Genomic DNA, 21623 nt, shown 5'->3' with positions numbered 1-21623 from the left:
CGGCCGTCGTCTTCACGTCGTTTCCTCTTCCCTATCGCGTATTTCAGTGTCCCGACTCGCCGGCCCGTTGCCTCTCCGCAGTGACAAGCCCTTTGCAATTTACCATCGCCCTCGACTCTCGACTTTTCCCGAGCCGTTGCTCATCGCTCTCCGTTCGATTCCCACCCGGCCTGGACACTCACATCAGACGGGCATGCCTTCACCACCTTGACTTGCCTCGTTTCACGGCCACGCTGCTAATCTGCCGCCAATATGGTGCAACCAAATGTGAGTTTTTTCTGTGGCAACATGCCGGACGCTCTTACACGCCTGCACCTGGCACGTCGTTTTTTTTTTTTTTTTGTCTTCTAGTCGTTATCTGGTGTATATGTTGAATATCCTCATTTTGACTCGTCGTCGCCTGTTGCTCTGACACCCACGACAGGACTCCAAGTCTGCCGAGCCTGAAGCAAACACGGCGTCGGAGCCAATGGCCAAGACGTCGCCTAGCTCAGGCGCAGCAGAAAAAGAAGCCGTCATTGATGTGGCCATGCCGTACGGGACTCGCTCTCGTAACAGGACGGCCAGTTCTCGCCCCAACTATGCCGAGGACAAGGACATTGAGATGGACATGTACGATTACTACCCTGACAAGAAGGACAGCGACACCGGCAAGAAGTCGTCGCGGCAGGTAAACGGCGCCAGCAATGCCGAGGCGCCTCGCACCAACGGCAGCTCACGCAAAAACGCCAGTGCCGGTGGTGCTGCTGCTGCCGCAGACGAATCCAAGGCCGGCTCCAGCCAGAACGGCGCCCAGGACGCAAAATCCGGCGGCACCATCCACGCATCACAGGCCGCGTCAGGGTCGGGCACGTCGCAGGCCTCACGGAAACGCAAGGCGGCGGCGAGCCAAAATGGCACCGCGGCAGCGTCGACTGCCACCTCGGCGGCCGCAACGCCGCCGGCCACGTCTTCGGCGGCCAAAAAGAACGCCCTCGCGGCTCAGAACCAGCTCCAGGGCCTGACGTGGGCCGAATCCAACATGCTCACGTTCGAGACGTGCAAAGGCATGCCGGACAATGGGCGAATGGTGGCCGACGATGGCACGGTGCTGGAGGCGAATGGTAGGTAGCACGGCCGGGGATCCACCTCGAGCCTATGCGAAGGCAATTTCCAAACCTCGCGGCGAGGCCGGGCTAACTGAACATCTGGCAGATCACGTCTATCTCGTGTGCGAGCCTCCGGGAGAGCCCTACTACCTGGGGCGCATCATGGAGTTCATGCACGCCGGCAACGACGCCGCCCGGCCGGTGGACGCGGTGCGCATCAATTGGTTCTATCGCCCCAAGGACATTGGGCGCAAGGCCAGCGACACGCGGATGCTGTTTGCCAGCATGCACTCGGACATCAGCCCCCTGACGGCGCTGCGCGGCAAGTGCCAGATCAAGCATCGGCTGGAGATCGAGAGCATGGACGACTACCGTCGCCAGCCCGACAGCTTCTGGTTCGAGAAGCTGTACGACCGATACATCCAGAAGAACTACGATCTGATTCCCACCCGGCTCATTGTCAACGTGCCCGAAAAGGTCAAGAAGGTGCTGGACGAGCGCTGGAAATTCGTGCTAGTCGAGCAGGGGCGTGGCAAGGAGCTGACTAGCGCCGTTAAGCTCTGCAAGAGATGCAGTGGCTACTGTGCAAGGTACGTATTGTCGACACGACCCTACATGGCGCTCCATCCGGCCTAGGGCCGGTTTATTTCTCTTCTTCTTCCTGTTTCTTTTTTTTCTTGCTTCTTTGGCGGGTTTCTCTTGTTCGGCTTGTTCCTGCCCTTGTCCCCGTCCTTGTCCTGTCTCTGCCCTGATGGATGCCTCTCTGCTTTCTTGTGTGTCTCCAGCTGCGGGCCTGCCAGCCAGCACGTACCGGCCTGTACCGGCCTGTCCCTGGTCCTGTCGATTGGTACCTGGGGAGCCGGGCCCCTATTGGCACGACGGCCAAGTACCTACCCGACCAGGGCAGAGCAGACGCTGGACACGAACAACGGCACGGAGTACACGGTACACGGTACTTGGTCACCAACACCCCTTCCCTAGCCCTCTTTGAGGGAGCAGCCCTTTCCTGGCGTCGTCTATCGGCAGGTACTCGGTACATCCACCAGGGCCAACTGACACCCACCCCCCTCCCATTGCCGCGTGCGTGCATGTGCATGCAATTTGCTGGCCTTGGTCGGACCACTGGCCGTCTGTCTGCTCAGGCGCTGTGCTGTGGCAGCCAGCCAGCGAGGCGGATGGAAGGCTGCTGTCATCTGTCCTGCGCCCCGAGAGTCGTCAAGTGGCATCTGTGGCATTGGTGGCAGCAGCAGAAACAGCAGAAGCAGCAGCAGAGCCCTGTACCGATAGCCGCTCAGGCTCTGTCGGACGTCACCGCTCCGGGTCGTGCATCGCGTATCGGCCTTCAGAGCTGGGCACATCGACACTATACCCGCTTACAGTACCCATCACACGAGGACACACAACACATGGCATGATGAATATTCATCCATCATTCGTTCCATTTCATTTCCTTGTGTCGATTTTCTCTCATGTTTTGTCCATTGCCCTTTGTCTTCTTCTATCTTCTAACCGGTTTCACTTGAGCCCCCTTTACTAACACCTTTCCGAAAAGCAATGACTCGGTCGACTGCGCAGTATGTCTGCACACATACCACATGAATTGCGTCAAGCCGCCCCTGCTCAAAAAACCCTCACGTGGCTTTGCTTGGTCCTGCGCTGCGTGCAGTCGTGCTCAGGAGCGTAAGCTGGAGGCCCGCCATACCCCTAACACGATTGATACCGCGGATCTGAACGATGACGAGCCGCTGGACGAGGACGAAGATGATGTCCATGGCATCGAGACCGACAGGACAAGCCCCGCCGACGATGACGCGCCTCACCAGGGCACCGCGGAGCAGATTTACCAGGCTAGCCTCTGGCCGTGGCGTTATCTCGGCATGCATTGCAAGCCGGAGGATGCGCTGGATTACGATGACCGCATTTACCCGCGCGCGGGCACCCGCATTGGCCCAAGGAATCAGGCATCTGTCGGGCCTTGGCCTGGCCAGCCTGTACAGTATGTCAAGCCTCTGGAGTTCAAAAAGGGCGGCAAGAAGGATCAGAAGCTGCTCAAGGAGCAACAGGAGGCCGAAAGGGCTCGTCGTGTCCAGCGGCCGAAGTGGGTCCAGGATCAGCCACCCGGATACGTCGCCCGCGGCGAAGACCTGGACGAGAATGATCCCAACTGCACGGCGACGTTGCTGTGGAAGCCGCCGCCTGCGGGCGAGCCGCCCGTTGAGAAGATCAACGACTATGTTGCCGACGCCATGAGCAAGGCCAAACAGCTGGACCTCCCCGAGCGTTCCACGAACCTGCGCGATGTGGCGGTGGAGACTCTGTTCCGCGAGGATTATGATCCGTCCAAGGCTCTGTCTGCGCTTGTTCAAAAGCCCAGGGCCGAGTTCAAGGAGCCCAGCTTCACTCCCGCCGAAGCGAAGAAGTTCGAGGAGGGTGTCTCAAAGTTTGGCTCTGAATTGCATCTCGTCATGAAGCACGTCAAAACCAAGCCGCCGGGAGAAGTTGTTCGACATTACTATGTCTGGAAGAAAACGGAGCGAGGAGCGCAAGTTTGGGGCAGCTTCCCGGGCCGAAAGGGAAAGAAGCAGGCCAAACGCGAAGACGCCGCCGCTTCCAAGCTCGCCGACGACGTGGCGCACGACGACGACGACTCGGCATTCGACGCAGACAAGGCGGCACAAAAGAAGCGCAGCTTTATCTGCCAGTTCTGTAACACCACAAACGACCGACAATGGAGACGAGCACCAAATCCGCTGCCTGGGCTGGTCAATGAGCAGGGCCTCAAGGGCTCTGGCAAGGACAAGGCCGGAAACCAATACGTTGTTGCTCTGTGCCGACGCTGCGCCGAGCTGTGGCGCCGTTATGCCATTCGATATGAGATGATCGAAGAGGTGGCCAAGAAGGTTGCGCAGGCGGGTGGCCGCGCGTGGAAGCGCAAGCAGGACGAGGAGCTCCTCAAGGAGCTGCAGCTCGCACAAGAACTAGGGTATATGACGCCTGAACGAGCCCCGACGCCTTCCAAGCCCCCGCCCCAGCCCAGCGAAACACAGGAGCCTCCCCGAAAGAAGCTTAAGTCTTCTGCTGCCGATAAGGAGGCGGATGCAACCCCGTCCGAAAGCGGGAGCACTCCCAGCGCTGCTCCGACTAAGAAGAAGGAAAAAGCAGTGGTGGAGCCGCCCGCTGCCCCCGAGATGCCAAAGCCGCGAACCCTTCCTTGTGCCGTCTGCAATCAGATGGAGCCGATGGGCGACCAACACCTGTCGTGTCGGGAGTGCCGAATGACTGTTCATCGCAACTGCTACGGTGTTATTGATAACAAGGTGCAAGGCAAATGGATATGCGACATGTGTGCGAATGACAAGAGCCCACAAGTCTCTATTGTAGGTCACATCAAAACCCTCCCTCCCCTTTCCGACCTTCGCCAGCGCCCTCTCCCCCTCTGCCGCTATCCCTGCACATCAGCCAGTGACTGACTAGGTGAAAAGCAATACAAATGCGTCTTGTGCCCTGTCGAGCACACCGAGCACGACTTTGTGGAGCTGCCGAAGCTCACGCATCATAAGAAGAAGATGTCGGAGAAGGATCGAGAGCGAGAAAAGCTGGAAGTCCAGCAGGCCCGCAAGGCTGCTGAGTTCTACCGCAAGAAGCAAGAAGACATGAACCGCCCTGTGAACCCTCGCGAGCCGCTCAAGCGCACCGCGGACAATAATTGGGTTCATGTCACTTGCGCTGTATGGACCCCTGAAGTCAAGTTTGGCAACGCCAAGGCACTGGAACCCTCTGAGGGCATCCCTTCCATCCCAAGGTCCAGATATGACGAGATCTGCCAGGCCTGTAATCAGCAAGGTGGAGCCTGTGTGCCCTGCCATCACTGCCGCGCGCCTTGTAAGTTGCCTGTTTCCATCCCTTTCAACTCTCCCACCTGAGGGGAGCTGTGTGCAGAGTGAGTTCGGAGACTAACGACTCTAGATCACGTTGAATGTGCCCGGCAAAAGGGCCATGTCCTCGGGTTTGACATCGCCCCCGTCAAAAGCTCGCGGAGGGATCAGTTCAACATCGTCACGGTCAATGGTGAGAGCGGGACCATGTCTGCACTGCTGTGGTGCAAGGACCACCTGCCCACCAAGACCATTGTCCACCGGATCCACGATGTGGTCAACGAGTCGGGGCTGAACGCCCTTCAGCTCTACGTCCAGAACTTCAAGCAAGCCGATCTCACCCTGACAGGAACCGTTCGCAAGGCCACCTTGATGACGGCAGCGGCGAAGCTGTCCGGAGCTCCGATTCAAACCGGAAACCGCAGAGCATCCACGACGACAGCGCCCAATGGCAACTGGACTCAACAACCGCGCAACACCGAGGTGGTTGATGCTGGATCCAACGCTCAGCACCCAGGAGAGAAGGTGTGCATTACGTGCGGCATAGACGTCACCCTGAGATGGTGGCCGATAGACACGTCGCAAGAGCGGAAGCTCACCAATGGCCACCACGGGAGCATTGGGTCGGAAGCACAAAAGTTTGTCGAGCAGCGGAGGTTCCAGTGCCACAAATGCCATAAACTTCGCAAGGCTCCTCGCAGTCCGCGCCTGACTTTGCTACCCGGGCCCTCGCCTCCGCCGCCGGCACCGCCCGAACTCCCGCGTCCTCAGCCGATGGAGACGATCATGACGCCGGTGCCTCCCCTGAGAGGTGCAACGCCGCCGGCTCCTCTGGTTGATTATCGCGAAGGACGCCATGCGAGCCTCCCCCTTTCGTGGCCTCAGCCGCCAGGCTCGCACGCCGTGCCACCCGTATCAACCCCCCCGGCCATACCGGCGCCGATTCGTGCGCCTGCTCAAGTTGTAGGACATCGCCCGCCTCCGGTGACACATGCCTATCCGCCTGCCCCGTTGCCGCCGGCCCGACCAGCAGCCTACAGCGACTGGGCGCCGCATCGTCCGGGTAGCCAGCACAACTCTCCTCCTCGACACATCAACGGAGGTCCGCCACCTCCTCTGCTGCACAGCGCTCCACCCCCGCCGCCTCCGATGTCGAATCTTTCGGCTCTCCGGCCACCTGCCATGGCTGGTCCAACGATGCCTGGCGGTCATCAACACGGACACTCGTATGCAAACGGGCTTCCCCCATCACCTCGACGCATGAGCGGACCAACTGCCCCTGCTCCATATGTTCCTCCCCCTTACCATGGCGGAGTGGGCCACTCTGGCCACGGGGGACCCGTTCATTCCCCGGCTCACCTCATGAACAACGGAACGCAACCGCCGCCGCGAGCGGATGCTTTTTCTCATGGTTTACACCCGCAGAGATCATATCAACCACCCGCGCATGCAAGCCCTCCCTTGCTGAGGAATGGGCCACCGCCCCCACCACCGCCTGCGCACGAAGCGCCTTCATCGTCCGCGCCCATGGCACCGCGGCCTCCAGAAAGAAGGCCGGCTACCGGCGCGAGCACGAATCCGTCTCTCCGCAACTTACTTTCTTGAGACATTGGTTCGTTTGAGATACAGACAGAATTGCATGAGATGCGAGACTTGAGAGTTGAATTTTGTTTTGTTGTTTTCTGATAACCACTGTTTTCGTCTTTTACCACTTGTTTCACCACCTCTGTCTTGCTTACTATCTTTCTTTTGAAGATCATCGGTGCAATGGATGAGAATTATAAAACAAAGGGCACTGCTAATACAGGTTCGAAGAGCGTATGCTGTGTAGATATGGCGCATAGGGGGGAAAGGGGGGAACCCTTTGTGAGTTTCCTTGCTTCAACGATGACTTTTGCCGTATGATAGACGGACGTGCCATGTGTATACCATGGTTTAGGAATAGCATATAATGCTGTATTGTGCTGTTGGAAAGGGTTCTGTATGTTGGGTATGTAGTAGTGTACGAAGCATGAGCACGGCTATCCATTTGTCTCTTGGGGGAACTCCGATGTGATTGACCGCCCCCGTTGCGGGTGACAGTTCGAATATGTTTTTTCAAAGAACTACTGGTTCATCTTGTATCAACATTCTGATGCTGCGTTAACCCAGGGCATCTGTCATCCTCGTTGGCTGCAGCCTTTGGCATATGAACAAGACGTGTTCGAGCTATTTGCTGTCCACCATCCTTGTCCAACCACATTCTCTTATTATATGTTTAAATCAATTCTCTTTATTCGGTTTCCCATCTTCGCTCTCTTCTTGCTATCACCTCTTCAATCCCATAGGCATCCAAATCCTTCCAAGCCAACAAGGCTGACTTGACCCGGCGACAAGTGGGGCCAAGTTCCCTCGAACCTTTTTATTTTTAGCAGCACTTTAAACACGTTCGCAACCTCAGTTAGCTGACACACACCTCAATCAGTTGGAGCACCAACCAAACCGCATCCACGCACCATCATCAAAGAGAGAGAGAGAGCTGCCGACCTGTGTTTACTCCAGCAACTCAACACACCCACTCTCTTTTTTTGTTTACCTTTCTTCCTTGAACTACGCACAAGATTAACAAACATCCCCGACGGAATCATGGCGCAGATTCTATCTGATTTGTTCTACTCGTTTGGCAATTGCCTGAATTGCTTCCCGGGATCGCCCACGCTCAAGATTAATAGCCGGAGCTTCAAGATCCAGCGCCTGCTCGGCGAGGTGCGCAGAACCAACACGGCCCTCAATCCCCCTCTCTCTGCCCCCCTCTTCCTCATCCAGCATCTACATACTCTCTCTCTCTCTCTCCAGAAACATGTAGCTAACACGCACACTTCTGCAATCCCAAACAGGGCGGCTTCTCCTACGTCTACCTCGTCGAAGACACCTCCACGCACGAGCTCTTCGCCCTCAAAAAGATCCGCTGCCCCTTTGGCGCCGAGTCCGTCCAGCAGGCCATGCGCGAGGTCGACGCCTACCGCCTCTTCGACCACGTCCCGACCATCATCTCCGCCTACGACCACTGCGTCGCGACAGAGCGCGGCGGCGGCGGCGGTGGTGACGACGACGCCAGCAAGACCGTCTACGTCCTGCTGCCGTACTACCGCCGCGGCAACCTCCAGGACATGATCAACGCCAACCTCGTCAACCACGGCCGCTTCCCCGAGCGGCACCTCATGATGCTGTTTCTCGGCGTGTGCAAGGCCCTGCGCGCCATGCACGAGTACCAGCCCGCGCCCGCGGAGCGCATGCAGATGGGACGCGAGGAGGACCAGGACCACGACGAGGCGACGGGGGGAGCATCCCGGAGCGGGCGCAAGATGGGTACTCGGGGGAAGCGCACAGAGGAGCAGGAGCGGGGCGAGCAGGAGAGGCCGCTGATGGAGCAGGGGAGCCGGCTGGAGGGCGAGTCCGGCGGCAAGATTAAGTCGTATGCGCACCGAGACATCAAGCCAGGCAAGTTCACCAGTCCTCCCAAGTAAAGAAGAGAAGCAAAGGGAAGCTAACCCAGACAATTGTTCTCAAAACAGGCAACATCATGATCGACGACTCCGGCTCCATCCCAATCCTCATGGACCTCGGCTCCGTCGCCTCCTCCCCCATCCCCGTAACATCCCAGTCCCTCGCCCTCCAGATCCAGGACCAGGCCGCCGAGCACTCCACAATGCCCTACCGCGCCCCGGAGCTCTTCGACGTCCGCACCGGTTCCGTCGTCGACACGAAGACGGACATTTGGTCCCTCGGCTGCACCCTCTACGCCTGCCTCGTCGGGAAATCCCCCTTCGAGCTGCGCTCCGACGAGACCGGCGGCACACTCAGCCTCTGCGTCCTCGGCGGCGACTGGCGTTTTCCCGACGAGAGCCCCGGCGGCGGCGGCGCGCCCAAGCGCACAAACACTATACAAGCCGCAAAGGCAAAGGCCAGCAGCGGAGCGGGCGAGGCCGGCGCGGGAGTGGGAGGGTCGTCCGGGGATGTGTCCATCAGCGAGCCCATCCGGAATCTCGTCCGCGCCTGTCTCAAGGTTGAGCCCGCTGAGCGGCCGGACATTAATGAGCTCATCACCATGGTTGAGCAGGTCATTGATGAATTGCCCGAGGGCGACTTTACATCATGACCGTTGATATTTGTCCTCGTTTGGCTTTTGGTTTCATTGCTGGTTTTACAGTCTGTTTGTTTTGGGGCATATGGAATATGATGCAATGTGAGCCTGCGCGTACCGTGTGCGTCTTTTTGTTCTCACTGATGGAGGTTGGCTGTTACTCTTGTCATGACTCGTTCATATCACTACTTTGATACAACCGGCGTTGGCGTTATCTTGGGCTGAATAAAGTGCCTGCTCGATTCAGGGAAGCAGATCGATTTAGAGAGACAAAAACGGAGACGAATCATGAGAGCTTCTCCCAACGGAGTTATCATTGCCTCATAACAACTAACAGAAAAGACTTGTGATATCAAAGCAGCAGCCCATCAATGTTTCTATGAACCAACTTGCTCTAACGTTCCAGCATCGTCACGTGTTTACATCATAGCAGACCAAAGCCGCTCAATCATCCCCGTCTTCCATATTTATGTAAACGCTAGGGCCAGGGCAAATACAAGAGGTGTCTGGCTCGTCCTACAGCTGCAGCTTGTATGTTGCCACCTCAAACGGTCGAAGAGTAATGTCAAACTTGCCATCCTGCAGCAAGACCTGCTCGATTTCATCCTCCAAAATGTTGACCTTGGTGACGCGCTTCACCGGATACTCGCTTTTGATAGTTGCTCGGCTGCGCCCACCCAAGGATTCGTACAGGCGGATGATGACGCTCTGGCCGGTGTTGACGCGGTGGCCTTCACGCCGGCTGACGTCCTCGTCATCATGGCCTCGCTTGATCGTATCCAAGATGATGGAGGCAGACTCGTCTGAATTGATCAGCTGAATCGGGGCACTGCTAAAGGTATTGATCGCGAACTCGGGTGCCGACAACACCTTGAGAGGGTTGTTGAAGGCGTATCCTGCCTTGACCGTGGTCGACGAGAGACTGCCCTTGTGAGGAAGTATGGCCCACCGGATTGAGTGGTGGCCCATATCCGCGTGCTCATCGGGGGCCTTGGGCGATCGAAGTAGGGAGAGGCGCATGAGCTTGCCGGCTGTGGCAAATCCGTACTTGCTGTCGTTGAGGATAGAGACTCCGTAGTTGTGCTCCGATAGGTCGGCAAACCTGTGGCAGCACACCTCAAACTTGGCCATGTCCCAGCTCGTATTGTAGTGAGTCGGCCTCTTGGTGATGCTGTATGCCGACTCATACGAAGCCTCTGTATTGACAATGTCGACGGGGAACTCCACCTTGAGGAACTTGGAGTTCTCGTGCCAGTCCACCTCTGCTTTACACTCAACCCATGACGGTTGACCCTTGAGGGCTGCTGACAGAGTAATGTACGACGTGATGGAGCTATGCTTGCTGATCTTGATATCCGTAGCAAGGGTGACGCGGTGAGGTTTGACCTCGTGGACGTTTGTCTCGCCGTAGCTGAGCTCTCGGCGGGTCTCCAGATGATAGACCTCGACATCCCAGGCTTCCCAAAAGAGAGGGATATCGTCAAAAATGACAAATTTGTTGGCCTTGCCACCCTTCTCGATTGTTTCGCGCCCGTTGACCCGGTCATAAAGCGAAGTGATGCAGCCATCCTCGACAACAACCCGGAGGTCGTCGTTCTCCAAGATGAACTGACTGCCCCGCCGCTCTAGCGAAACTGCAGGCTTGTCTTCTTGCAACTTGAAGGTGCGCAGAGCGAGGAGCGGCCCTTGTCCGCAAGCAACGCCGACCTCTGTATCCGACACCTCAACAAGCTCCTTGCGGTGCCAAGGTAGGGTGTTGAGAGCGACCGGCTCGTAACCGTCGGTTTGCAATTCACTAGTGTTCAAGGCCTTGTAAATCTCCTCAAGCAGTTTGTGACCAGTCTCAAAAGTTTCCTTGTATATCTATTGAGCGTTTAGTATCAAGAACGATTCGCGCAGGTAATCAACTGGCCTCCTTCTCACCTTGTCAGAGTCATCGTAACACATTTCGATTGAGCTCCCCGGAAGGCAGTCGTGAAACTGGCATAAAAGCACGCCCTCCCACAGGTTGTCGATCTGTTCCGTAGGGTATTTGTATGCCGTATTGTTAAGCGAGGCAAACGTTGCAAGCTGTTCGAGATCTCGCAGCAAGACTTCGGCCTTGCGGTTGTAATACTTGTTGTTTGCCTGCGTCGTGTAGGTGCCTCGGTGGAGCTCAAAATATAGCTCACCATACCATGTGGGAAGCTCGTTGGCCTTTGGAGCGAGGCGATCAAAGAAATCGTCGACGCTGAGGCCAAGCTTCAGTTTGGGAATGGCACCAATAGTGTTGCTAATTCCTGCAATGCGCCGAAGCTTCTCCAGATGTTGCCAGGTTGGGCCGCCGCCTCCATCACCTTTGCCATACACCAACAGGGCCGTGTTGTCAACGCGAAGAGTCTTGTGTTGTGTGACGCTGCGCTTCAAATCACCGAAATCGGCTTCAGCAGTGTATGTCTCCGACGGAGGCATGTGGCAAATGACTTGACTTCCGTCAGGGCTCACCCACATAAAGGTCGTGTGGGGGAAATTGTTGATATTGTTCCAGCTGAGCTTCTGGGTCATGAAGCGGTCCATGCCTGCCAGACGACAGAGTTGGGGCAGCTGACTGGAGTATCCAAAGGTGTCAGGAAGCCAAAAGGTGCGGCAGCGCGCCCCAAACTCGGCCTCGAAGAATCGCTGGCCATAGAAGAATTGACGCACAAGCGACTCGCCGCCAGGCATATTGGTATCGTGTTCGACCCAACTGCCACCGATGGGATGGAACTGGCCCTCGCTCACCTTGCGCCTTACGCGGTCAAAGGCCTTGGGGTAGAACTGCTTTAACCATTTGAACTGCTGAGCCTGGGAACAAGCAAAATGAGCTTCTGGGTAGCGGTCCATCAGATCACACTGACTCGACCAGGACCGAGCTACTTTGCGTTTTGTCTCTGCAAAAGGCCAGAGCCAGCACGAGTCAATGTGGCAGTGGCCGATGCCAAAAACGACAGGCTCTGGGCCTACTTCATACACTCGATGAGAGTCGACATCAGGGCCAATGATCTGCTGAGCCAGTTTTCGACACTCGAGGATGGACTCCTGGTTATTCACTTCGAAAGTATCGATGATCTTCATGGCAACGGTCAAGGCTCGTCCCTGCTCGGCTGAGTTCTCAGGCAGTTCTCGAGCGGCATCGCCAATCTCCCACATGTCAAAGTAAAGACCGCGAGCAGGAACATTGACGGCGACGATATCCGCCCTGGAGAGGGTGAAATAGCGATTCGGGTCGGGCGGCATAATGCTGGACTTGCCATTTGGCGCGTTTCCGAACATTCCGTTACAAGCCATCTCGATGTAAATAGTGTGCGGCTTGCCGTCGCGGAAAGAGCGCGGAATCACCCATTCGATCCTCTCTCCTCCGCCAGTCAGACCTTGGAGCGGCATACCATCCTCGGTCCAGACCAGGCCCTCGTTGTTTCCGTCCCACTGGAGTTCGAGGAGCTCTTCGTCAGCGATGGCCGCGGGAATGGCCAAGACGACTCTGAACCAATGAGTCGACCACGAAGGCCCGAAGGAAGCTCCGGTGTGGGTTTCTTTGAACTGCTGTGAAACCGCATGCTCAAAGCTTGGTCGTTCTTGTCCGGGAGCGCTCCAGACAGAGAGCTGCACATGGGGCTTGCCTGAGTACCTGGCATTGTAAAGATTTCTATATGCGCTTTGTTAGCACGCCAGCATTGAGAACAGGAGAGGAAGCTCGAGGAAAGACGTACGCTAGCAGATTCACTTTATCATATTGTCCCGATTTGTAGAATGGCTCGATACGGCCCTTGAGAATGCTAGTTTTAGGGACGCCGACAGGCCGCTGCGCAAAGACAGGGTAGGAGACGTTGCTCCTAATCTCGCTGCCGCCACCCATGGTCGCACCTTCGGCAGGATGTCCTGGAGCTGGCGGTGCTGATCGATTGGACAGACGCCGAAGCTTGCCGGGCAGAGGCTGCAGACTGTCTGGAGAGAGCGAATGCTGGGGACAATCGGAGGAAACGGGGTCAATCGAGCCGTCGTTGGAACTGCCAAGCTCAATTAGCGACCTGAAACGAAGCAGTAGCCTGGAAATCCAGGAGCGAGCCCCTGGACGTTGATTCTTGGAGATGGAGGTGGGAAGGAGAGAAGAAAAAGGTCCGCCATGCGCCAGCTTCAGTATGATATAATCGTAAGCTCTGGGAGACTGTCACTGCTGTGGGGTGTGGGGGGGTCACCGCTCCAAAGAGTCCCGTTTCCCAGGCGATGTAACAGCTCTCGGGGGCGCTAAAGGGTGGAATTCAAGCGCCGTGCGGGGGAGCTTGAACACTGAGCCCCAGCCTCTCTCAGGGGTCATGCTCATGGGTGGAATGGTGCTCCTCTTCCGGTGGCAAAAGGTGTGGTTGATTGTGGTACGCACCTCATGCTTGTGATGTTGTTTCCGTCAAGGTAGAGATAGCCAAAGGTGTCAAGAGCAATATTTCAAAAAGCGTCCAGGATGACAGAAGCTATTCAAAATTGAACAGGATAAGGACGGGGCTTCAGGTATGTAGACAGACAGCGGGGATGAAGAAAGCCAAAGTAATGATAGGTACTATTAGGTATAGGTGAGAAGATGTTTTGCAGACACAACTTGAGGGCGAGTCAATCGGATCAAGAACGTCTCTGAACGTACGGAATACCAGAGGCGGACCAGGTATCACCAATTCTCTGTCCAGAAGAAGACCAATCCAAGGCAAAGGTGAGACAGAAGCAAGGGTGACGGGCAGCCGAGTCCAGGCTCTCTCGGATGGTGTGCTTGGCGAGGTGAGCAGTAGCAGATAAGAGGCGAGGGCCCGAGGCTGTCGATGCCGCCAAAGACGATGATGCTAGAGAGGGAGAGAGAATGAAGCTGATGGGGAGAAAGAAGAGAAGGGAGAAAGAAGCCGATGAATGCACCAGAGAAGGGCTTAGAGAGGAGTATTAGGTGCATGTGCTTCTGCGGGAAGGAGAGCATAACCCTCTTGCAGCTGCCCAACCAGCTCCTTCCGCTTGAGCTGAAGCAAGCACCAATATCGAGTGCATCACAAAGTACCGAGCAGGTACCTTGAGGCACTCCTCCATCACTGCAAGCCGTGTGATATTCCCAAGACTCGACACTACATCTATCAATCAGCCTGGGATATTGCGCAGCATATCAACTCTTAACGTACAAAAGGACTCCGTCACCCCAAAGGACATACATACATGCCGTTTGCCGCCGACAGACTGCTAAATTTAATTCTCCAACTTCTGCCGCGGCGCTTCCACCGGCGCTTCAGGCACCGATCCGCCTCTGCCTGCAGTGGGGCCGAAATCACGGCCCTCGACATGAAAAAAAAGCGAGAATGAAACCTCCCACTTCACTCCAATCTCGCCATGTTCCCAATCTCAATGCCTACAATCTCGCGAGTCCCAAAAAGATTTCATAAGGGGAGGAGGCGATACCGTCAAATGAATTACAATGTTCCGAAATCATGCGGCTCGTGGCTTTTTTCCCCGGCCCCTCTATAGCTCATCAGCTACAGCTACAGCTACAGCTCCAACAGCTCTACGATGCCGTCATTCTAGAGCCGCCTGGGTTCGACGTCTCGCCACAGCTCCTCAGCTCCAAGCTGCCGTGAAGCGAACTAGAATAACCGTCAAGCTCTCCGACTTGCCTCAGGGAAAGATTGCTGCGGATCCTCTTCCGGCCGAAGAGCAAAATGGACGGGCGTATCCAACGGTCGTGCTCCAGGCGCGCCGCAACATGGACAAGTTCGAGAAATGTGTACTCCTCACAAGAGTGGGCGGCTTCTATGAGCTCTATTTCGAGCACGCTGAAGAGTATGCGCCACTGCTCAATCTGAAGCTGGCTTCCAAAAAGACAAATGCCGGAAACGTGCCCATGGTGAGGCTGACCCCATTCCTCTCCTTCTGTACCGCATCTGCCCAAGTCTTGGTTGAGCTCAACTCATACTGACAGGAGTTTGTCAAGGCTGGATTTCCTTTCATGAACCTAGACCGGTTTTTGAAAATGCTGGTGCAAGATCTGAATCGGCACGTCGCCGTGGCTGAGGAATTTCCCAACGATGCTTCCGAGAAGATCAAGTCTGGAGGCCTCATGCATGACCGTCGAGTCACCCGAGTCATCACTCCTGGAACTCTCATCGATGAGAACTTCATGGATCCCTATGTCAATAACTACATCATGGCAATTCACATCTCTCAGGGTGCCGCTGCTGAAAGCACGCATTCAACAGCAGCCTCCTCACTTAACCACGCCTCGGACGCTGCAAGCACAGGCACTGCGCCGATAGGCCTAGCATGGCTTGACCTCTCTACCGGACAGTTCTTCACCCAATCCACAACGCTTTCATCTCTACCGTCCATCTTGTCCCGCATAGCCCCGCGAGAACTTGTTCTCGAGCAAACATTCGAACTCAGAAAAGACCATCACATCTTCTCCCTGCTGACAGATGATCGGCACCTTGTCACATTTTCACCCCATGAGAGTCTTGCGAACCTCGATGACTGGGAGCCATTCCTCGAATCGGAAATTTCCAAAGCTTCACGCGCGACTTTCACAGAAGATGAGATCGTCGCTGGTGGCTTGGTGCTGAATTATGTCAGAAATACCCTGCAAGGACTGAGCATGAAGCTTCAGCCACCACTCCGCTACGACAATATGCAGATTATGACTATCGACAAGAACAGCTTGAGAGCACTTGAGATCAAGCAGACTATCCGCGACGGCCTCTTTCGTGGCAGCCTTCTCCATGCGATACGCCGTACAGTCACCAAGAGCGGTGCTCGGCTGCTCAACGAATGGCTGGGCTCTCCATCCACCTCTCTCGATGTGATCGAAGCTCGACAGGACCTTGTTGCTCGCTTCATTGAAGCGAAGGATCTGAAGGATTCCTTGGTTACTTTGCTACGACGAAGCCATGACTGCCACAGACTGATTCAAAAGTTTGCACTGGGACGAGGTGGCCCAGATGATTTACTCGGATTGGCAAATTCCATACGTGCAGCCGCAGACATGACTGCTCTACTCAAAGAAGCATCAGCGAAGAAGCACACATCATCTTCACCAGACTGTCTTGCTAAACTAGCGTCTCGAATTGACCTCGGAGAACCTCTCAAACTGGCACACCAGATTCAGGAGTCTATAGACGAGGAAGGCATTGCCCAGCAGCAGGTAGCAGCGGCAGCCGAGGCAGAAGAAATCGCGGCTCTCGCCCAGGATGTTGTCTCGTCAGAAGGCACCCCGGAGGATGCCGCGACTTTACTCAAGGGGAAGAAGAAGAAGGCAACAACAATCAGAGAAATCTACGGCGAGGATAACGAGCCATGGATCATGAAACCAGTCGCGAGCAAGGAGCTCCAAAAGCTCCACGACGAACTCGCGTCGCTTATCGAAGACAAGGCCAAGTTGGGAGAGGCCCTTCGCGAGCGCTTCGGGGCATCAACCCTGACGCTCAAGTGGGCATCGGGCATAGGCCATATTGCCCATATCAAGGGGAAAGATGCAAAGAACTTCGCGGAGATTAAGACCGTCTCTTCGAGCCGCAGCACGAAAACCTTCCAGGTCCCCGAATGGACGACCCTCGGCCTACATCTTGATCAAGCGAAATTGCGCATCCGGCGCGAGGAGCAGCGAGTTTTTCAAGCCTTGAGGGAACAGGTCGCCAAGAACTTGATCAAGCTGCGGCGCATTGCAGCCGTGCTGGATGAAATCGACATTGCGACGTCATTTGCCACGCTCGCCATCGAAAAGAAACTCGTCCGCCCCAAGCTGAACGATTCAAGGACGCATGTCATTATGGGGGGTCGGCATCCCACGGTAGAGGGCGGTCTCCTGGAACAGGGGCGTCGGTTCATTCACAACGACTGCGTTATCGGACCACCTCCAAACGGCCTCATTTGGCTCATCACTGGACCGAATATGGCTGGCAAGAGCACATTCCTTCGTCAAAACGCGCTGATTACGATCATGGCCCAGATTGGATGCTATGTCCCTGCGTCGTATGCCGAGCTGGGCATTGTCGATGCGATATTCAGTCGCGTGGGCTCGGCGGACAGCTTGTTCCATGATCAGAGCACCTTTATGGTCGAAATGCTTGAGACGGCCCAGATTCTACGACAGGCTACACCACGATCCTTTGTGATCATGGACGAGATAGGTCGAGGAACGACGCCCGAAGACGGCATAGCGATATCGTTTGCTTGCCTACACCATCTCGTGACCATCAATCAATGCCGAACGCTCTTTGCGACGCATTTCCACGATGTAGCTGACATGGCGGCCGCTGAGGGTTTCTGCGATCCGCAGACGGGCTCCGTCCAGACTTACTGCACTGACGTCAAGGAGAACGACGATGGAACTTTTGTCTACGTTCATAAACTACGGCCAGGCGTCAATCGGCAGAGTCATGCTCTTAAAGTGGCACGCTTGGCAGGGTTACCGCAACATGCGATTGACATTGCGAGGAATGTGCTGGAAGCAGCAGCGGCAAAGAATGATGAGGTTGGAGACAGCAGGTCGCAAGATGCTGCATAGAGTATGGGTGTTCTCACATGTAGGATGAAATATCCTTGAGCGGAACCTGTGGATCTTTTTTGTACGTTAGCCATTTGAACATATCATTAAAAGAGTGCAACGAAATAATGAGCAAATAGATTTTTGAGTCATAAGGTGTTGTTGAATATTTGTTTTCATCAGGAGATCAGGGTTAAAAAGCTCATGAATAGATTTATAATCATTCAAAGGCAGATGGAAGGGGGTATTGAGAAGAAGGGGGGAAAACTAACCTTTTGTTAACGGTGAGCTGCCCAGCCAGCATCGTCATCACAAGCCGACATTCACATATTGGCCCATTCAAATCAGTTCTTTCAATCGTTGACTCGCAACTTTCATTGTTCTTTTCGTGTCTCATGCAATCATCGCGTTGGTCATAATTCGACCAACCAATGACCTATGCAGCCGTAGATTTAGATCCATAAACCGTGAAACAAACCGAACTAACCCTGAAAGCCGACCCGTTATCGATTGTGGTTGTTTAGTCGCTGTGAAGCATGTTAGCATTGGTTTCAACTGAGAATCAAAGGGTGTCACATACAAGAGACCGCCGAAGCCCTCCTCATCCTCCTCCTCGGACTCGTCCTTCTTCTCCTCAGCGGGAGCAGCCTCAGTGGCAGCGGCAGCACCACCGGCAGCGGCAGCGGGAGCAGCAGCGGCGTAGGCGTCGGGGTTGGCGATGCGGTCCTTGAGCTGCTCAATCTCGGGCCAGCTGTACTCGGTCTCGACGGCGACAGCCAGAACCTTCTTGTAGGAGTTGACAAGAGAGTGCATGACGGAGGGCAAGGTGGGGAAGTTGATGGCCAGGGAGATGGTGGCGACGGTGGTGATGGCGGTGGACAGAGCCTTGAGGAGCTGCTCCTCGCCAATGTCGAGGATGGAGGGAGGGAAGGTCTGGCCCTGGTCGTAGACCTGAGCGATACCCATACCGTAGGTGAAGGGAGAGATGTTGAGCAAGTTGAGCAGCGAGGCCTCGGAGGGGCCGACCTTGTTGCCAGCATCAATGAGCTTCAGATCGGTGGTGATTTCAATGGTACCACGGGCGATCTTGGTGGGGACACCGAGAGCCTGGAAGAAAGAGGTCTTGCCAGGCTCCATGCCGGTGTTTCCAGCAGGAACCCACACGTCGACGGGAGCGACAGCACCGGCACGGGCGGGAGCAGCGACACGGTTGGCGAGCAGCTGGTCACGGATCTCCTTGAGGTCGCCGTTGGTGAAGACGAAGCCGACGTTGCCCTTGACGAAAGGCAGGATACGCTCGTACTCGGGAGTATCGACGAGGAAAGTCCTGAGAGCTCGGCGAACCTAATCATTGTCGAGCGTTAGTCTCTGATTGTCCTGCTGAGGCTCGCTTTTTCCATCCGAATGTTTCCTTACCATGGTGTTCTTGCCCATCAGGACAACTCCCTTACCACGAAGGGAGTGTCGGATCTCGTGCATCTGCTGAGACGAGACATTGTCAATCTCGACAATGAAGATGGACTTGTACTCTTGGAGCAAGCCCTTGAGCTTGTCGAAGTAGCCGGCCTTGTTCGCTGATTTGCCCCCCATATCTTCTTATTTCTGAAGGCAGGTTATTTAAGGGCAAAAGGATATCCTAGAGTATGGGAATTTTTTGATGACTCGAGGTCTTGAGGTATCGCGAAAGGGAAAGTAGAAGAGGCGAGCCGATTTTGCGGATTTTGCGGCCAGTGAGAAAATGTGTGTCGAACGGCTAGGGCATGGCTCTGCTAGCCTGATTCGGGCAAGCGGTGAGAGCTCGAACCTCTTTGTCGCTGTTGATGGAGACTCGGAGTAGGCAGGTACGTACCTCGTCGGAATCCAGGCATGAGTCAGCAAGCTCGAGCTTGTTGGAGGTACAAGCGGGAAGTATCTTTTTTTCTCACTCAAGAGAACCTTGGTGGAAAAAAAAGTTGCGATATGCGCTTGAGATCGTAGAGACGCGATTGTTTCAACGTCCAATTGGATTTTCCCTACTCAGCTCTCCGTATTTTCATGAGGAAGTCTCATTTCGAGCATATCAGAAAAGATGAAGATTCCGTATAACAGAGTCCACGTCCAGGGGCAGATCCTCTTCGCTGCCCGCGGAGGCGCAATCCACACCTTCAGTCTCACAGACGGCAGCCACATCTCATCATGGAAACACCCCGACGTCGACAAGGTCGCGCAGTCGATCCAGGCCATTAACGAGGCCAAAGCTGAAGCGGCTCTCACGGCTGAGGCCGACACTCCGGCGACTGAAAGCGAGGGCCCGCCAGCCAAGCGGCAAAAGCTCGATGGCGACTGTGAGAACCCTTCAGTGAGCGGCCCGGTCGAAGCATCTACTCCCACGACAACAACGCAGGGTGGCAAGCCCCAGGCTGGCCATGTTGACGGTAGGGGAAAGAAGGGCAAGGGAAAGGCGGGCAAGGACATCGTTGACAGTGGCAAATCCCGTTTCGCGCGTGTGCCTGACCGGCCGGTGGTCACTCATCTGACGAGCACTCCGGATGGAAAGCACCTGGTGGCCATCACCGGGCACGACAAGGCCATTTGGGTCTTTGAACATGACGGAAATGGCCAATTGAAGCAGCTCAGCAAAAGGTAAGGACACAGCACTCATCATACCTGCATCGCATCTACCCCTGAAAAGCACCCAAGCTGAGACACATCAACCCGTATAGGACAATGCCCAAGCGACCAAGCGCAGTCGCAATCGGCCCAGACAACCAAATCATCAGCGGCGACAAGTTCGGCGACGTCTACGCCATCCCTCTCATCATCCCAGAAGACGGCTCAAAGTCCGCAGCATCCCTCTCATCCCTCCCGCTCCCCTCCAAGAAGGCCTTCAAGCCGACTGCCACCCCGCTCACCGTCCACTCCAAAGGCAACCGCCTCGCCCTGCTCAACCAGATCAAGCAGGCCGAGCTCGCCAGCGAATCCAAGGAAGCCAACTCTGGCGGCCCCGATTTCGAGCTCAACCTGCTGCTGGGACACGTCTCCATGCTGACCGCCCTCGTCCTCGGTGAACAGCAACAGCAGGGCCGCAGATATATCCTCACAGCCGACAGAGACGAGCATATCCGCGTATCCCGCTACATTCCCCATGCGCACATCATCGAGAACTTCTGCTTCGGCCACAAGGAGTTCGTCAGTGAGATGGTCATTCCCCCGTCCAAGCCAGACGTTCTCATTTCCGGAGGCGGCGACGAAGACATCTTCGTCTGGGACTGGGTCGCCGGGAAGCAGCTCTATAAATCAAGCGTCCTGTCTCTCGCCCGAGAGATCGCCCCTGAAACCGCAACCGTGGCCGTCTCGGGCCTCTACACTCTGCTCTACCCCTCTGCAGACGGACCTCTCACATACATCCTGGCCATCTGCGAAGAGTAAGCATCAGCCCCCATCACAAGATCATTAAGCAAGTAACAATTGCTAACAAACACGGTCCAGCATCAAAGCAATCTTCTCCTGGAAACTCAACGACTCCAACGAACTCCACTGCCCCGGCATAATCCAACTCCCAGGCAAACCCCTCTCCCTCACAATCTCCCCCAGCACCAACGTTGACGACGGCGACAACGCCACTCCACCAACCGTCATCGCCGCCATTGACCCCGACGCGGACACCAAGGCGCAGAGCCTCCACGCATTCCGCCTGACCATGAACAACGGCAGGCTCGCCGTGGACGTCGAGTCCTCGTTCAAGGACAAGGAGGTGGAGGAAAGCGAGCCGGAGCTCACCGAAGAGGACGTCCGGGGGCTCCTGTACACTGTCGAAAGCCTGCGAAAGGTGGTCACGGGTCCGGATGACGAGGCGGGCTCGGAAGCACCACAGGGAAATGCAGAGAGCGACGTAGCGGCAGATAATACCGGTGACGGGGAGGAATAGTCTCGTTGGAACAGAATACGTCTGATATGCGTTCACTACTTACATATAATCATGAGCCCAGACACAATGTTCATAGAACAATTACACAAAGCCCAAAAACAGAAAGCATTCGCTT

General features: G+C 55.7%; 6 protein-coding genes across 6 annotated transcripts; 4 read left to right on the top strand and 2 right to left on the bottom strand.

Moving 5' to 3' along the window:
• Positions 1-252: 252 nt before the first annotated feature.
• On the top strand, positions 253-6568 carry CCMA1212_001672 (Lid2 complex component snt2; the record flags this gene model as incomplete). Its single annotated transcript, XM_073699090.1, has 6 exons — positions 253-267; positions 425-1103; positions 1195-1678; positions 2641-4465; positions 4571-4970; positions 5055-6568. The coding sequence occupies 6 exons, from the start codon at positions 253-255 to the stop codon at positions 6566-6568; spliced, it is 4917 nt and encodes a 1638-aa protein (XP_073562309.1).
• A 1020-nt stretch (positions 6569-7588) lies between these two features.
• CCMA1212_001671 (Serine/threonine-protein kinase ppk13) lies at positions 7589-9101 on the top strand (the record flags this gene model as incomplete). Its single annotated transcript, XM_073699089.1, has 3 exons — positions 7589-7708; positions 7840-8455; positions 8518-9101. 3 exons carry the CDS (start codon positions 7589-7591, stop codon positions 9099-9101), a joined length of 1320 nt encoding a protein of 439 aa, XP_073562308.1.
• A 501-nt stretch (positions 9102-9602) lies between these two features.
• CCMA1212_001670 (Alpha-mannosidase) lies at positions 9603-13487 on the bottom strand (the record flags this gene model as incomplete). Its single annotated transcript, XM_073699088.1, has 4 exons — positions 9603-10949; positions 11010-12750; positions 12815-13111; positions 13483-13487. 4 exons carry the CDS (start codon positions 13485-13487, stop codon positions 9603-9605), a joined length of 3390 nt encoding a protein of 1129 aa, XP_073562307.1.
• Positions 13488-14544: 1057 nt separating this feature from the next.
• CCMA1212_001669 (MutS-like protein) lies at positions 14545-17622 on the top strand (the record flags this gene model as incomplete). The annotated part of the gene is made up of 2 exons (XM_073699087.1): positions 14545-14970; positions 15046-17622. The coding sequence occupies 2 exons, from the start codon at positions 14545-14547 to the stop codon at positions 17620-17622; spliced, it is 3003 nt and encodes a 1000-aa protein (XP_073561770.1).
• A 372-nt stretch (positions 17623-17994) lies between these two features.
• Positions 17995-19191, bottom strand: CCMA1212_001668 (uncharacterized protein; the record flags this gene model as incomplete). The annotated part of the gene is made up of 2 exons (XM_073699086.1): positions 17995-18945; positions 19018-19191. The coding sequence occupies 2 exons, from the start codon at positions 19189-19191 to the stop codon at positions 17995-17997; spliced, it is 1125 nt and encodes a 374-aa protein (XP_073561771.1).
• Positions 19192-19669: 478 nt separating this feature from the next.
• Positions 19670-21508, top strand: CCMA1212_001667 (uncharacterized protein; the record flags this gene model as incomplete). Its single annotated transcript, XM_073699085.1, has 3 exons — positions 19670-20223; positions 20304-21005; positions 21070-21508. The coding sequence occupies 3 exons, from the start codon at positions 19670-19672 to the stop codon at positions 21506-21508; spliced, it is 1695 nt and encodes a 564-aa protein (XP_073561776.1).
• Positions 21509-21623: the final 115 nt, after the last annotated feature.

The sequence above is a fragment of the Trichoderma ghanense genome (genome assembly GCF_004382785.1).
Source record: "Trichoderma ghanense strain CCMA-1212 chromosome Unknown scaffold_1, whole genome shotgun sequence".
Lineage (NCBI taxonomy): Eukaryota > Fungi > Ascomycota > Sordariomycetes > Hypocreales > Hypocreaceae > Trichoderma > Trichoderma ghanense.
The sequence above is the reverse complement of the archived record's forward strand: the minus strand, read 5'-3'. Positions and strand labels throughout refer to the sequence as shown.